At 39.1% G+C, this 18555-nt stretch overlaps 1 protein-coding gene across 2 annotated transcripts in view; it reads left to right on the forward strand.

Moving 5' to 3' along the window:
• The window catches only part of MET (MET proto-oncogene, receptor tyrosine kinase), a gene marked incomplete at its 5' end in the record, with an annotated part of 105072 nt that extends 98758 nt beyond the window's left edge, over window positions 1-6314 (forward strand). For both annotated transcript variants that reach the window (XM_081102365.1, XM_081102366.1), the window contains 2 exons: window positions 3929-4065; window positions 4174-6314. In XM_081102365.1, the coding sequence (XP_080958491.1) occupies window positions 3929-4065; window positions 4174-4384 (348 nt within the window). In that variant the 3' untranslated portion in view covers window positions 4385-6314. The remainder of the gene's footprint in view (window positions 1-3928; window positions 4066-4173) is intronic.
• Window positions 6315-18555: the final 12241 nt, after the last annotated feature.

Consider the following 18555-nt stretch of genomic DNA (forward strand, 5'->3'; position numbering starts at 1 on the left):
TTACTATCTTTCAAAGAGTAGAAGTTTAAATTTTATTGAAAAGTTACCAATTTACCCATTTTTTAATCAGCTGTGGTTTTTCACAAATTGAGTTGTATCTCAATTGACCTAATCTTGAACGCACAAATTTGGCTTTCCCCACTTACCTCATGAGTGACCCTTTCTATAATTTTTTGCAGCTTATAACAATCCCTCACATCTAATAACTGCTTTGATCTTTACTGTTTTGATGAAGTTGGGCAGAGATTCTTCAGATGAGCTCACTTCTGGTGCTCAGATGTTCAGAGTGGCTTGACTGTTTACACAGTAAGCGTGAATGATAGAGTTTTCCTGTCTTAAGACTGAAACTGACTTGTTCCCATCACTCCTGATGCACACTCATTTACACTTGTCTCTCCCCTTTCTCTCTGTCTCCCCTCCCCCCATCTTCTCTCTTGGTCAACATCATGCTCCTTCACTGCTCCTCCCCTCGTCATCCTGTCAGTCCAAAGCTATCAAGGGGGAGGGCTTTTCCCAGCAACTGCTATTCTCTCTCCTCTCATGTCCCATGAGTCCTCCAACTCTCCTCTGAATCCAAATTATTGCTCAGAAATTTACCAACTCTGCCCCCTTTTTTGTGAATTTGCTTTCAGAGAACCCTATAGACTAGGCCAGTGGTTGGCAAACTGGGGCTCGCGAGCCACATGCGGCTCTTTGGCCCCTTGAGTGTGGCTCTTCCACAGAATACCACCTGCGGGCGTGCACGTACAGTGCGATTGAAACTTCATGGCCCATGTGCAGAAGTCGATATTTTGTGGAAGAGCCACATTCAAGCGGCCAAAGAGCCACATGTGGCTCGCGAGCCGCAGTTTGCCAACCACTGGCCTAGGCTATTGGTTAGGAGACCTTGTCATAGACAAGTAATCAGCCTCTCAGAACTTTGGTTTCCTCATCCTTAAAGCACCTTTAGCCCTGGCCAGTGTGGCTCAGTTGGTTGAGCGTCATCTCATGCATCAAGAGACCTGGATTCCAGTCAGGGCACATGCTTGGGTCGCGGGCTCCATCTCCTGCATTGCAGGAGACAGCCAATCAATGTTTCACTTTCACATCGATGTTTCTCTCTCTCTCCCTCTCCCTTCCTCTGTCTCTAAATATCAATAATAAAAACTTTCTTTTTTTAAAAAAAAGCATCTATAAAATCAATTACATTATAGGTTTATAAGAGGGTTATTGCAAGGATAAGATAATCATTTTTTTAAATATATTTTATTGATTTTTTAAAAAGAGGAAGGGAGAGGGATAGAGAAGTAGAAACATTGATGAGAGAGAAACATCAATCAGCTGCCTCCTACACACTCCCTACTGGGGATGTGTCCGCAACCAAGGTACATGCCCTTGACTGGAATCGAACCTGGGACCCTTCAGTCCGCAGGCCAATGCTCCATCCACTGAGCCAAACCAGTTAGGGCAAGATAATCATTTTTTTAAAGGGCATGATGCCCATGCCCAGCTCATTATATGACACACACCATCTCCCACCACCCTAATTTAGAAGTTCAGTCTCATAGGCTTCCATGTTGCAGTATGCACTAGTATCCCTCACCTCTTCTTGTTCAGGAAACTGGTCTCCACCTTATGAATCAGCTTCTCCTATTTGTCTAAAGCATAGTGTTTACAAGATGCAATCTCCTGGAGCTCAACTCCAGTCATGTTCCATCAACTTCACTTTCCCCATTCAAAACCCCACAGCATGGTCCCCTTTCAGCCTAATCTGTCCATCCTCCCTTCACCTAGTCCACACACCAAGCAGTGACTATTACATTTATAGTTCAATAAAAACACGTGTGCTCTCACCCCTTGGCCCACTCCTTCTACCGCAGGGGTGGGCAAACTTTTTGACTCGAGGGCCACAATGGGTTCTTCAACTGGACCGGAGGGCCGGAACAAAAGCATGGATGGAGTGTTTGTGTGAACTAATATAAATTCAAAGTAAACATCATTACATAAAAGGGTACAGTCTTTTTTTTTTTTTTTTTTAGTTTTATTTATTTCAAATGGGCCGGATCCGGCCTGCGGGCCATAGTTTGCCCACGGCTGTTCTACAGGGTACACTCTCTCTGCCCTCCTGTTACAATTACCTATAAAACAAATTCTCCCTTGCTTTCAACACCCACTTTACTATCACTTTCTTCCTGGAGCCTCTCTCAGTTCCCCACTATTATCTAACTTTTCACAACATTTATGCCTCTTTTCTATTATTGCTCCATTGTTATATTTTATTGTTCTACATGATAGTTAATTGCATAATATTCTTAACCCTGTTTAATCAGCCTTGAGGCTTATCCAGCAACTTGGGGAGTAACCAACTTGTGCATCTCATGAGTCAGTAGATACTTGTTAAATTGATTTAAATTTTAATGCAAATTTTGGAACTTGAAGGTTAACACAATTAAGTTGTCAGAAGGAACTCATAAGATTTGCAGGCTTTGAAAACTTTGATTTTGCAGAAGACAGCAAAGTTATCTAGCTCCCACCTGGGAAGGAGTTTGTTTGCTCTGTTTGGATTAAGGCTGTCAGTGGCCTTCAAGGTTCTTGCTCTTGGGCAAAAGGAAAGAGCCATTAATGGAGATTTGTATCAGCAATTCAAGTATCTACCTGGTTTCTTTCTTTTGGCCATAGTGTTCAAAGACATGCTTTATTCTCGTTCTTGCTGAATATTATGAGCTACACTTGCTTCTCGGTGGCCTGTTCTCCTACTCCACCTGTCCTATCTGTATTCTCCTTCTCCAAGCTTCTTTTTTCTCGAGCCTCATTTCTCTCCACACATGCCTCTTGGTCTGTGAGTGTCCAGGAAGTGTTGCTAAGCAACGACTGATTCCCTGGGTCTCCCGCCCAGAGGTGACCTGCACATGCTGACTTACTCTCATTGTGTCACTCTCACCTTGGGCACATGTCCAGGAGGAGGTAAATGTATGGCCTGATGTACTATTCCAAGTTTAGTGCTTTAAGTCAAGAAATTGCATATTTGGTCAAGTTCAGTAGACCAACCAAGATCCAAGAGCCAAGAACTTTTAAATGTTCATCCCAACATGAATTAAGTCTTGTTGGAGAATTTTAGCAAGTCACTTAACCTCTCCATGTCCCTGCCATCTTCCTGTAAAGTATTGATAGAGCTTTTTTATTAATCTACTCTTTTAACGTTTCAAGTTACAGCGATATTCTCTACTTTCATTGGGGAACACTATGTCCCTGTGAATTCTACTTATGTGAATATCAACAATGGTTCTCCATACCCCTCTCTGTTGTCATCTCAAGATAAAAGTTGATGGCGAGGGAGACACATGATGGATGAATATGCAATCAGCCCCCTTCTGATAAACATCATAGAGATGTTTATTGAGATTAGTTTTCAATAGCCTTATTGGCTTCCAGTTTTATTACTTGTGATTTTTAATATGGTTTTTACTTAGATCTTCTCTTTTAACATTAACTTTTAGGTATGGTTACATTCTTGACTATTTACGTTCACTTGAAAGTCCCACAAATTTAAATTTTGGAAGGCTTACTTTTCTCCTTTTACTAATAATCTGGAAGTGTACTGAAGCCATTGAAAAGAGAAGGATAAAAACCTGTTAAAGCTTTGCCTTTACAAGAGTGAACTTAGAAAGCCTACTTTACTTAAGTACAGATGAAATCTTAATCCCCATGTGGACTTCAGATATTCTTTTTGAAAACTTTATATTTACTTGTAACTAAACTTTATCCAATTCTGGTTTAAACAAGTCATAAAATGTATAGCTTACTAATTGCCTTTAAGGAAATGTTTGCCCCAAACAGCACGTGTATTGAGTACACTAAACCAAGTTTCGTTATCAAGACCTACTGATTGCCTTTCATATTTGTGTAGTCATACTTCTCACCTGGATTCTCTCTTCTATTATCTGACTAGTGGTCCTTTGGTGTGCTCCTCTGGGAACTGATGACAAGAGGGGCACCACCCTATCCTGACGTCAACACCTTTGATATAACAGTTTACTTGTTGCAAGGCAGAAGGCTCTTACAACCCGAATACTGCCCAGATCCCCTGTGAGTAAGAATTTCAAAAGAATCTTCTGTAGCTCTTATAAGCTTTACTTTTACAGAAATGCTTGTCTCCAACGTATCTCTCACAGCACTTCTTTCTTTCTGACACAGGTATGAAGTGATGCTAAAATGCTGGCATCCCAGAGCTGAAATGCGCCCAACCTTTTCTGAACTGGTCTCCAAGATATCAGCGATATTCTCTACTTTCATTGGGGAACACTATGTCCACGTGAATTCTACTTACGTGAATATCAACAGTGGTTCTCCATACCCCTCTCTATTGTCATCTCAAGATAACGTTGATGGCGAGGGAGACACATGATGGATGAATACGCTATTAGCCCCCTTCTGATAAACATCATAGAACTGTCCAAGCAACGGTCCACACCACGACCAATACTTTTCACTGCCTGGGCATTGAAAGGCCACCAGATATTTTTTGCTTTTGCCAAAATTGCGCTACTATAGGACCTTATATTGTTCTTTTAAATGACTGGATTCTGAGGAATTGGTCATCTGACAAAGCATCAGAGCCAGAAGCTTGGTCCCATAGGCCAATGACCAAGGGCAACCCTGCAGCTTTGATGACGCTCCTGTCGCATTCAGGCCAAAACGTGAATTCTAGGTTGAAGTTTTAAAAATCAGGATCCAACCTGACTTCATGCAGGGAATTGAGGCAGTCAGTTTGGAGGCCTTCTTGATCACCGAAAATTCAGAAGTGGTAATGCCCAGGGAGCCGGGGACCAGACCACTCATTTAGAATTTCAAAGAGATCTCATGTGTTACATAGACACTAACATATGTTATTACTGATGTTGGGCAAACATTCCCTTCTACATTTTTGCATACACATTCCTTTTATTGAAGAGATGTCCATAGGCAATGCAGGATACAAAATGTGTTTAATAGGGACAATTATGTATTGTATATACATAGATGATGGTATTAAGAAGGTTTTCATAAAATAGTTTGGTAATAATGAAATGTTTGTTATTTAAAAATCAGCTGCTTAAAAAAAATCAACTGTTTGAAAATGATACTGTTCTGATCTAATGAATGTGGACATTTAGATGTTTTTGTCTGCATTTTTTTTTTAATGCCAACTGAAAATAAAGCAAGTACTTTGTGATGATAAGTGTTTTTAAAGGTAACTTAGCATGTTTTTAAAGCAAAGTACATCTGTCTAAAAAGGTTTGTTGGTTCCAATCTGCCTCATATCTACGGCAAAGAAATGACCAATGGACTGGAAATATTAGCCTCGTTTTCAAGTGGCAGCTTCTATCCCACAAACACATAGAGACAATAAAACTTTGGGGGAGTCCAGTTTTTGCATTAGGACATGTTCTGTGTTAAGCAAAAAGTATTTTAGGGAAAAAAAAAAAAGGGCAGTTGTAAGTTCTGGCTATTTCACCTGGATAAATACCAGTTACTCTGGGTAGGACTCTCGTGCTGTTTTGTTTTGGGAGATTTTGTGCTTACTACTGTATAGTGCATATGGCACAGGATACTCTAACTGGTCTTCTCTGTGTAAACATTTTAAATATTCTATTTTTATAAAAATGTTTATTTTTAATGATGTAAGAAAACTTTCGTTAGGCCACAAACATACTGCACTGTGAACATTTCAGAAAAGGCATGCCAGACTTGGATTAATAATAATGGCATGGTTTTAAATGGCTGTAAACAATGATAACGAAATGTGCCGATTGCCAGTACACCCCACCCTCATTACATCACACAGCAAGCTATGAAGAGGGTGTTACACTGAACCCAGTAGTAGAGTTGAGCTGTTGTTGCAAGGGAGTGATTACAATCAAAAGCTCTTTGATGATGGAACTTACCAGAAGACACAAGGAATCGTACTGCAGAGATATTTCAATCCAAATATTCCTATTTTAAAAGTGTCAAGAGTAATACTAGTTCACAGAGTATTGTCAATCTACTTTGTGGAAAGAAATATCTCTACCAATGTCAAGAAAATGAGTGCATCAAGAACACGCAGAACTTGTGGAAACAACCCATCACCAAGTCTACACACCTTATATGCTTGAGAAAGCTGTAATGTGAAAATCGTGTTTGCTATTTACAAATGTGTCCTTAGGTTAATGTGTCTGGACAGATTGTGGGAGTGATTCTAAGAATTAGATTACTTGTCACTGCCTATACCTGCAGTTGAGCTGATGGTACTTTGTATGTTAGTAGTTATTGTTCTGATAACTCATACAATTGAAAATAAAGCGGTGTATCATCTTGTAAACTGAGATGTGCTTATTGCTATTCATGCTTGATTACCTACATTTACATAATGGCAGGAAGCCTACAATTGATTTCACCTGGCTGCATCAAGCTCCTCCATATGGAGCCTTAATCAAGTTAATGCATGGGCAGCTGAAAAGCATTCGCATCTCTGAATCTCTGGAAGTCTCTGTCTTTTTAAGGGGGCTTTGCCCTGAGTTGCCAAATTACCTACGTTTCTCTGACAAATTTTGAACTGCTAGAGCATGTTGCTCCTACTTTCGCATGATGCTCTTCTCCAGCAACGTGCATTTTTGGACCACAAGATGTGACAGTGGAGCTGCAACCCCGTAGTTGGCCCAGAGATACCTACTTGGGAGTTGGAGGGGAGAGGCCTTCTTACCCACTACACGCAGGATTCCACTGTTCCGGAGCCCCCAGTTACTAGAAAACTACCTTCAGGTTATCACCGTGAGTATTCTTGTAATGGTAAGGGTGATATTTCATTCCTCTAAGAATCATGTAGCACTTTGGAGCAACCTGATTAAAAAAAAATTGTAAGACCCAAGTTTAAACCGGTGCCTATAAAATACAGTGGAGACTGATTCTTTACTGAGAGAGAAGTCAATCCTTATACACAGCCACCTCCCTCCCAGAAAGAGATGCATTTTCATAGGAAGGTCAATCTGACTCCACAGCCCTGAAGGACAATAATCTGTCATCTTTATTTATACCCCTAGTATCTGACATTTAATAGATTCTCAAATAATTGCGAAACTGAAACAAGATTTTCTTATCCTCCATCACTTTAACCCACCACAGATACAGTTACTACCTGTGTAGCTCCCAGGATATTTGGTGAACACTGACATGGAGAGGGGGCAGGGCACCCTTCTAGGGAGAGAGGGGTAAAAAGATAACTCTTAGCAAGGTTTATTTGATGCTCTAAATTATTAATTACCACAGGATTTTTTTTACCTCACAATGTAGGCCTCAATTATATGTTTGCTGTCTGACCTACACAATAGCTTGCACTCTTTTTTTTTTTTTAAATATATTTTATTGATTTTTTACAGAGAGGAAGAGAGAGAGATAGAGAGTTAGAAACATCGATGAGAGAGAAACATCGATCAGCTGCCTCCTGCACATCCCCCACTGGGGAAGTGCCCACAACCCAGGTATTGACCGGAATCGAACCCGGGACCTTTCAGTCCATAGGCCGACGCTCTATCCACTGAGCCAAACCGGTTTCGGCCAATAGCTTGCACTCTTAAAGAAATATGGGGAAGCGATATAAAGCTTGTCAAGCACATCAAATGATTGAATGTTTGAATGCTGACATCTATTACCGATCTACCTGATTTAGTTCAGGAACTAACTCAGTACTATATAAAAGAAATTGATTAGGATTTCATTTAATTCAACTGATGTTTTTGAGCATCTACATATGTTAGGCACTGTGGTGGGCAATGGGATTTAAGAATAAACCGTCCCTCCCACCCCAAGGAATGTAATGAAGAGACAAAATTATGCAACTAGTGAATATTAGAATTATACACTCCCTTAATCGGTAAACTACCTTGAAGAGGCATCACAGTTTATAACTGGAAGTTTGTACCTTTGACCCTTTCACCTTTCCTTCTACACCCCCATTCCCTGTCACTAGCTACCACCAATCTGATCTATGTATCTACAGGCTTGGTTTGAGGTTTATTTGTTTATATTTTGTGGTGTGTATTTGTTTTTTTAATATGCATACCACAGTGTAGCCTCTTACACAGATCAAGCTCTGATTTACCTTGGGCAAAATATTGACCCTCTCTCAACCTAAGTCTCTGTATATGTTAAGTAGGTTAAACCTACTTCCTTCAAAAAGTCATTTGAGGGCTAAGAAACAGTGTGTAAAGGCACACCATAGTTGCTCAATAGTTGGGATATTACTATTTTCTTCAGTCTTAGACAATAAAAGCCCATGTAAAGGTAGCCAGCCGGTGATTGATTAAAAAGGGAAATTAAGTCTGAAAGGGACCTTATACTAGTAGATGTTTAAATCCAAATTCTTACCCCAGCCCTCACCTCATACTTGCTTTATACAAGAGACAGAGCTGTGAACCCGCCTCATCCTTGAGTACTGATATGCAGTACAGGAGGACAATGGTGACCCGGCAATGGCAAGGCTGTGCCACACCCTTCTCAGCGCAGGAGACCTGAAGAAGACTGCCATCCATTCTTCTTTTTTCAAACTCCCTGCTACTTCTTTATTCACCTTTCCAATGACTAGTTTCTTTTATTTCTTATTTAGCCTTCAGACCTAAAATATACAACAGACCTGGGGAATTAACAAATTAACAAATTCTGTCTGAATTAACGGAAAGTTTCATGAAGGCAAAATGATAGGAGACAACAATCCTCTCTATTCATGTCTAGCGATTATTACTGTTCCTTGTTTTGCTCAAATGGATGGTTAATAATTATTCAGATTCAGGAAAAAAGTAGACTAAGTGCAGTATTGTTTGGGTTATATGGTGTGTGGAAGGAATACTTCATTAGTATTGTAATCCATCTGGATGACTAGACATGCCCATGATTCATTCTTGTGGTGCTTGAGACAGTTTCAGAAGATAGGTACCGGTATGCTGACATATTCCCCAAAAGGAGAAATGCTCATTGCTTTCAACGCCATAAAATGTTTTTCCTTTTCATACTTAACATTTTCCTTCAGGACTATTTTAATTCCCTATCTATCAAAAATTGGAAATAGCTTCAGTCATAAAACAGTGAAATATTTCAGTAGGTGAATTGGAGGTAATAAAACAGAGGCTTGCCCAAGCTGTCCTTTGTTGTAAATTACACCAGGGATCTAGATTACGTCAGCCAAAGGTATTGATCACAATGCTGAGAGGTTTATAACCACTATTGACTTACCATGTGACCCCGGAGCAGATATCTAGGAAAATTGCAAAAGCATGTCGATGGCAATGAAAAACCCATCATTAATAGGACCATGTTAGCTTCCAGACAAATATTTAACAAATACTGGAAACAGAAGGAACTTCCATCTTCTCCTTTTTCTTCATTGCATGCTTCTGAGCTATTCAGATAAATGTTTTCCTTCTTATCAATAAAATGTGTAGGCTAAGAAAAAACTAACATGAATTAGTTAATTAGTCCCACATAAAATTAGCATCTAAACATCCAAATTGCTCCTAATCCTTTTTTGTTGTTGTTGTTGTTTAATGAACAATTAGATCCCCATATAGACCAATTTAGAATAGGGCTCAGGTCCTATTCTTCTGAGCAGTTAAGCCCTACCTGGTTAGACATTCTGAAAACCATGTAGCATTTAAAAAGCAAACCTGAGATGACAATGACCATATTTAGGGGGCAAAACAGAAATGTTTAAGGAAACTACAAATTTAGCATTATTTTGAAGCCCCTAGACCCAGATTACAATGATAATGTTATCCTTTTCTTGAAAAGAAGCCCTGATGCATCCACTTTTTCACTGTCACATGCAGACATTCTTTTCACCACGTGAGTTCCAAGCTGGCAGAAACATCCACTAATCCTTAGACCTCTGGGCTGGAACGACAAAAATGCATAAAATCTTACCAGGCAAAAAGAGATCAACTTTAAAAAATCTTTGGCATCCTAACATGTCAGAGCTGTTTTTCACGGACTTCCCAAACCATTTGCGCTTCCCCTTAGGCTCCATGGGATCTGCAATATCAGTTCCTATTTTTATTGGGCAGCCTGGGATTTTTAAGCACCATATTTTACTTACCTTTCTTGTTTGTTTATAAGTTTCATGGTTGTTTTATGAGTTTTCTTTCTGTCTCTGATTCTAAAAGTGTTGGAAAGTGGTAATGGACAGACCGCTCCCTGTCAGCGAAACCTTCACTTTGACGTTTGCCACTGTGTTCTGGTGGCATCTGCTCTTCTCATGACAGGCAAGCTGGGCCTTTCCTTCTGTAGCACTGTGACTAAACTACCATATTCATCAGTGGCAACAATCCTCATAAACAAGAAATGACAAATCCTGCCCACACTTCTGAAGCCAGTCACATGACCTTCAGGGATTATTTCAGAAGTCCTAATAAAGAAAAATTACAGAGAAACCAAAATATCTTATTAGGATACTTTTCCAAAGATGTTTCTAATTTTTTGTTAACAATAGGTATTAAACCTAGGGAATTTAAATTAGCTTTGTTGGTAGCCAAAGGAATGTGGAAACATATGGGCAAAGCACGAAATTGCTAACTCAAAGAAATTGCTAACTCGAAGATACTAAAAGAACATGTTTCAGAAAGAAAATATCCAGTGTTAAAACTATGTAGATATATTTTATGAAAAATGAGCTTAATTAATAAAAATAATCCTATATAATAAAACCCTAATATGCAAATGGACCACTGACCGCCAGGGGGAGTGCCACTCAGCCAGAAGCTGCGCTTACAGCTGGTGAGTGCAGCGGCGAGCAGGCGGACAGTAAGGAGCAAGGGGTCCCAGACTCGAGAGGGCGCAGGCTGGGCTGAGGGACCCCCTCCTCCCCAGTGCATGTATTTTGTGCACCAGGCCTCTAAGTAGTGATAATAATAATGATCTCATCCCAAGACATGTCACAGGAATTAATGACTGTCTGGAAGCTAATGGGCTCTCAGAATTAGTCTTGCTTAATGAAATGCTGTTAGTTTAGTAAACGAATGCTTAAAATCACAGCAAAAAATTCAGGGCTGCCATCAAACCTGGCTGAGTTACAAGGGGGGAGGGGAAGACTAATGCAAAAATGTGTCATGCGCTGCTCTTACTCATTTTTTTATTTGTAATTCAGAAAAAAATATATTCTTCATTTTTTTCTCTCATATGTCTATCTTCCACTTTTACTCTGACAATGTTTACTTGTGGTTTGTTTTATTGACAGATTTAAGCTATTAATAAATAATGTAACTCCTTCAAAGGCAGACATCTCAAATATAAATTATGATCACTTTAAATCATTTTATTTTAAATACTCTGATGTGAAGAAAATGGGCTTTAGAATATTGTCTCCAAATTATACTTGACTTAGGAGCCATTCCACAACATCTTTATACTAACAACTTACCTCCTGATTCTGCTCTCTCCAGATTCACTTTTCCTCATAATCTAAAGCTAGCTGCCAAATTATAGAATTTACCCAATCATGCCATTTTCCTGCTTGAAAACCTATGCCCACTTCTAGATGTTCCCTGTATCCGTTTTTTATATTATGTTTTATTTTGTTTTGTTTATTTTTATTGTAAAATATATCCTGATAGGGAAAACATTTAGACAAAAACATTTAAAGTGAACAGGAAATATCCTCCGACCCACCGTCTCCATCTTCACTTCCTAAGATAGCCAAGGCTAACACTTCCTTGTATCTTCTTCCAGACACTTCCACCTTGCATCAGTTCTAAACTAAGCCAGACACTTTAAGACAGCGGTTCTCAACCTGTGGGTCGCGACCCCTTTGGGGTCGAATGACCCTTTCACAGGGGTCGCCTAAGACCATCGGAAAACGCATATATAATTACATATTGTTTTTGTGATTGATCACTATGCTTTAATTAAGTTCAATTTGTAACAATGAAATTGGGGGTCACCACAACATGAGGAACTGTATTAAAGGGTCATGGCATTAGGAAGGTTGGGAACTGCTTTAAGACATCCTTCAAAAGCCTCCCATTATATTTTCCAAACTATTACTCAGCATAATCTCGCCAATCAAGCTATCGTTTCTCTACCCCGTGTGACTTTAAACTTCCACCAAAAATAAGTTCCTTTTGTATATACAAGATTTTATACGCACATATTCTCTCTCTCTCTCTCTCTCTCTCTCTCTCTCTCTCTCTCTCTCTCTCGTATAAACAAAGCTAGACCAACTTTTTTGGACTACTACCACCACCATCAAAGTCGGCTTATAATGTGGTATCCCTTCAAACTGATAAACTTTAAATTTGTCCTCAACTTTTATAACTTTTGTTTAAGTAGATTGATATGATTTTCTCTTAATAAAAAAAATTAAAGAACAGATTTATTTATTTCCATTTAGCAAAGCATAATCAATATACTAAAAAAATCAGTAAAATGTTAGCCCTACCCTGTTTTGCTCAGTGGATAGAGCATCGACCTACAGACTGAAGGGTCCTGGGTTTGATTCCGATCAAGGACACAAGCTTGGGTTGCCAGCTCAATCCCCAGTAGGGGGCGTGCAGGAGGCAGCCAATCAATGATTCTCTCTCATCATTGATGTTTCTATCTCTCTCTCCCTTCCTCTCTGAAATCAATCGATAAATATACATATATAAAGAAGTAACTAAAGAGAAAATGATTTTTTTTAAAGTTACACTTTTATAAAATTCTAGCTCTCTTTGCAATATTCCAAACCAGACTGCTTAACAGTTTTCAAGGGTTTCAAACTTAGGTAATAGAAATAAATCACCCACTTCTGATTAGCAGCGTTCTATGAGGGATGATTTCAGAATTTCAGCTGCTGGTGGCTTTTAGCTGACGAACTGTAGCTGTGTGTGGCAAACATGCACCAGAGATGGGTTGTTTACTGTAGCAACTTACTCTCCTTCACTCCAACTGTCCTTTTGGCAGGAGCACACGCAACCTATTTCTGTTTGTTACCTAAGGAGCTGCATGTAGAAACCTGACTCACCTGACATTATATGACTTAATCCAGCCATAGTTTAGTGCCCAGTGATCTGGCAGACCACCCCTTACTCTCATTCTGGACAGTAAGGTGAGGTAGACACACTTTGGAATCAGACACTCCAAGTTTGAATCATTTCCACCCCTTTCCAGTAGTGTGATTTTGGACTGGTTGCTTACCCCACCTATGCCTCGGTTTCCACATCTGTGAAATGGAAACACAAATGGTGGCTGTCTCATAAGATTGTACAAGGATTTAATTAAATAACGTGTGCAAAAATCTCAACAAGGGGCAGTAATTGTTTCTGGAGATTTTTATTTTTAGTTTATTATTACTACTAGAGGCCTCGTGCATGAAATTTGTACAGGGGGGGAGGGGGAGGAGGTCCTTTAAGCCAGCTTGCACCCAGGACCCCACAGACATCCCTCTTGCATCCCTCTTGCAATCTGGGACTGCTGGCTTCTAACCACTGGCCTGCCTGCCTGCCTGCCTGATCTCCCCTAACCACCTCTGCTTCAGTCCCCACTGCTGCAGCTTCATCTGGAAGGACGACTGGAATGACGTCCAGAAGGTCGTTTGGCTGTCCGGTCTAATTAGCATATTACTCTTTTATTATTATAGATTATTTATAGCCTACCCTCTTCCACAAAAAGATTCAATGTGGAAGACTCTAAAATAAAATTATCACCAAAAAGTTGCTACAATCCAGAAATATGTGAAAATGAAAGTAGACTCTAGTTTCTTCATGCTTCAGTCTAATATTAAGAAATGGGTCCTAGTCCTATATGACTTTATTTCCTGTGTGGTTCTCAATATCACTTAATCTTTTTATGCTGTACTTTTCTTATCTATAAAGAATGAAGATAATCATCCTCCCAGTGCTGGTTGTAAATATTAAATGATATAATAAGGGTTTATACAAATATAAGGAATTATTATGCTTATTGGAGTCATCAAAATATACTTTTTATTTCTAAAGTTTCCTTAGGACTCATCTAATTCATAAAATTTCCTCTAACCAACCCCAGCACTCCATTTGCTCCAACATAATTGCTGGAGTTTTTTTATAGGAATCTGTACTTAGAATCAATGAGCTCAGGACAGAAAGCCTCAAACCTGACCCCAGGCCTCCACACAGGGGTTCTGGGTGCTCATTGCCACCTGACCCTTAAACAGCTCCACGTCCTCTTTGGAGTTCAAAGTTTGGGGGTGGAATTGCTGCCCCTTCTCAAAGATAAACACAAATGCTGATCTGAAGTGGTGTCCTGAGCTCACATGAGACCTACTGAGTTTGAATCTCATCAGGGCAGTGTTTTTCCAACATAATAAATTACTCTTTGTTCAAATCAGAAACTGAATTCACTTTATTTTCCAAAACTGGCCCTGCCAGGTTTCCTTGATTTAATTGTATCTTTTTTGTCTGCTGACAATGGAAAGCAGAAGAAAATACTCTTGCTAAGGAAATGAAATATGACCAAGAAAAACAGGCATTCTCACATTGTATGAGGAGGGGTGTGTGTGTTTTTTTCACATTCAATTTTTTGTAAGAAAAAAGGTCTCTACCCTTTGAAACAACAGTACTATTGCGGTGACTGTTAGGTCATATCTACACAGCCAAAAGAAAATGTTGGAAAGAAAATTAACTAGTTCATAAGGGTATTGACAACATTATTTTAAAAAAGGAAATGGTTCTTCATACATAAAAGGAGTAATATGTGATAGCAAAGAAAAGTGAGAGTTGAAGCAATCATTTAAATAATTCAAATATTAAAATGTATGATTAACTGAAGCACCTGTGGAGCCTAGGTAAAGTAATTTACAGGGAAGACAAATGAACCCAATCATTACTGCAATTCTTCAACACATTTAGCTAAAATAATCCTTGCTTTAATAGCAGAGAAAAATTCGAGTCCTGGTTCATTGATTGGAAGCTCTTGTAATAAAAAAATAAGGGTGCGTAGCAAGAAAGGGCCAGATTTGCATCCAGCTCTGCCATCTACTCACCATTTGACTGTGGATAAATATGGTTGTCCACTTATTCAATTTTAAAATGTTATTGAGAGTATTCTACAGGACAGGCGCTGTTCTCAGAAACGAAGATATAGCAGGGAATGAATATACTAGACAAGACAGTTGCCCCGCAGGGCACTTATTCCAAAGTGGAGAGAAAGATAGACAATGATAGATGATAGAGAGATAGGTAGATAGATGATAGATAGATAGATGATAGATAGATAGATAGATAGATAGATAGATAGATAGATAGATAATAGATAGATGACTGATATATCACAGATACACAGAAGCAATAAACACATGAAAGTTAATTTCAAGTTGTAAAAAGTGCTATGAAAGGAATAAACAAGATCAGAAAAAGATTTAAATGGTGATCAGGAAAGGCCTCTCTGAAAAAGCAAAATATGAGCTAAGACCTGAAGATGAGAATAAGCAGGCAGTGTGAAGTGTGGAGCAATCAAGGCAGGGAAAACACCAAGTACAAGGCTACTGCTGGAGGCAGGAAAGGGCTTTACCTGCTGGCGGCCCAGGAATGAGCAACATGTTGAGCTGGGGAAGGATGGAATGAGGCAAAGTTGGAAATGTAAGCAACAAGCAATTAGATTTCTATTCTAACCACAGTGAGAAGCAAGTGAAGGGTGTTAAACAAGAGAGGACATGATGTATTTTTAATAGATCAGTCTGGCTGCTGAGAGAAAATAGATCATAGCAATGCCAGGGAAGAAGCAGGGAGGCTATTGAATAATTCTAGGCATGAGATCAGTGTGGTCTTGAGGCAGGATAGGGGCCGTGGAGATAGAGAAAAGTGGACAGATTTGAGATGCATTTTGAAGATAAAATGAGTGGAATATGCTGATGACTTGTATGTGGGCAAGGAGGATAAGTGAACAATCAAAGATGACTCCTAAGCTTTTGGCTTAAGCAACTGGATGGATTGGTCAGATCAAGAGCTCTACTTTGAACATTGCCAATCTGAGATGCCTTTTAGTCAGAAAGTGGAAATGCCAAGTAGCCATTGAATGTGTAAATCTGAGGCTTAGAGGAGCAAAACCAGCAGCATTTGGTGGTAAAAGCCATGAAACTCGATGAGATCATCTAGGGATAGAAGCTAGGGAGGGCCAAGGATGAACTCTCAGGACACTACATTGTTTAGAGGTCAGGGAGGTGAGATTGAGAAGGAGTTACTTACCTCATCATAAAATGCAAAGTTATCATCTAGAAAGATTAAGTAAAGTTATGTACGGTTTGCCACTAGCTGACTAAAGATGCTCAACAATAGTTAGCGAATTTCTTCCACCTTTTTAAACTCTCTCCCTGCTCACCCATGCCCTCCATCCACATATAATTAATCTCTTGTTCTAAAAAAGAGAAGTGAGCCACTGTGTATATCCTAAGGAATAAAAAATTACCACACCTTTTGTTTTTTATTTTTTTTAATAAACTCTTTTTTTAATACATTTTTATTGATTTCAGAGAGGAAGAGAGAGGGAGAAAGAGATAGAAACATCAATGATGACAGAGAATCATTGATTGGCTGCATCCTGCATGCCCCCTACTGGGGATCAGCGCCCCCCCCCCACCACCACCACCACACACACACACACACACTGCGCACATGCCCTTGACCAGAATCGAACCTGGGACCCTTCAGTCCACAGACCAACACTCTATCCACTGAACTAAACAGACTAGGGCTACCACACCTTTTAGCTCACCTGAATGTAATAAGCAAGCAAAGATCATACACTAAAAAATCATAATACATCTCAACTAGTAATCTCAAGTGACAGGTCTCCCCTCTCCTAAAGAACTGTGCTTCATTCTAATTATTCTAAAACTTACATTACTAAATTAACACAAAAATTATATCCAAGCTTGAGGATATGACTCTCATAAACATATATGCACCCAATATAGGAGCACCTAAATATATATATTTTTAAAAATTTCTGGAGAAATGGAAGGAAGAGATCAACAGCAATATAGTCATAGTAGAGGATTTTAACACCCTGTTGACTTCACTGGATAAATCTTCCAGGCAAAAATTTAACAAGGAAACAGTGACTGTAAATGAAAAACTTGATCAGATGGATTCAATTGACATTTATAGAACATTTCATCCCAAAGCTGCAGAATATACATTCTTCTCAAGTGCACATGGGGCATTTTCAAAGATACAACACATGTTAGGGCACAAGCTAAGTCTCCACAAATTCAAGAAGGTTGAAATTATATCAAGCATCTTCTCAGATCACAATGGAATGAAATTAGAAATCAACTATAGGGTCGGTGGAGCTGGGGAGAGGTCAATGGGGGAAAAAGGAGACTTATGTAATACTTTAAATAATAAAGAATTTAAATTTTTTTAAAAAAGAAATCAACTATGGTAAAAACACTCAAAAACAGCCCTAACCGGTTTGGCTCAGTGGATAGAGCGTCAGCCTGAGGACTGAAAGGTCCCAGGTTTGATTCCGGCCAAGGGCATGTACCTGGGTTGTAGGCACATCCCCAGTAGGAGGTATGCAGGAGGCAGCTGATCGATGTTTCTCTCTCATCGATGTTTCTGGCTCTCTATCCCTCTCCCTTCCTCTCTGTGAAAAATCAGTAAAATATATTTAAGAAAAAAAAAAAAAACACTCAAAAACATTCAAACACCTGGAGCATGTTATTAAACAATGCATGTTAATTGATAGCATGTTATTAAACAATGAATGGGTTACCAATGAGATAAGGAAGGTATTAAAAACTTCACAGAACAAATATAAATGAAAACACAACAACCCAAAATCTATGGACACAACAAAAGCAATTCTGAGAAGGAAGTTCATAGCACTAGAAGGAAGTTCATAGCACTACAGGCCTACCTCAAAAAAAAAAAAAAAAAAAAGGAAAAATTAATAATAAACTATTTAATCCTACAACTTAAGTAATTAGAAAGAGAATAATAATAAAAGCCCAAAGTAAGTAGAAGGAAGGAAATAATAAAGATCAGAACAGAAATAAATGACAGAGAGACTAAAAAAAATCAATGACACCATGAGCTGGTTCTTAGAAAAGATAAACAAGATTGATGAACTGTTAACCACCCACATCAAGAACCAAAGAGAACCCAGTCAGTGTGGCTCAGTGGTTGAGCGTCAACCTATGGACCAGAAGGTGTCGGTTCGATTCCTGGTCAGGGCACATGCCTAAGTTATGGGCTCCATCCCCGTCCAGGAGGCAGCCCGATCATTGATTCTCTCTCATCGTTGATGTTTCTATCTCTCTCTCTCCCTCTTCCTTCCTCTTTGAAATCAATAAAAAAATATTTTTAAAAGAAAATAAAAAGAGAGAGAGAACCAAAATAAATTCAGAAACAAAAGCAGAGAAGTACAACTGGCACCACATAAATACAAAGAATTGTAAGAAAATATTATGAACAATTATATGCCAACAAGCTAGACAATGTGGATGAAATGGACAAATTCCTAGAAAAGTACAATCCCCAAAAACTGAATCAAGAAGAATCAGAAACCCTGAATAGGCCAATAACAACAGATGAAATAGAAGCAGTAATCAAAAAA

Source organism: Myotis nattereri (assembly GCF_964212035.1).
Source record: "Myotis nattereri genome assembly, chromosome: 11".
Lineage (NCBI taxonomy): Eukaryota > Metazoa > Chordata > Mammalia > Chiroptera > Vespertilionidae > Myotis > Myotis nattereri.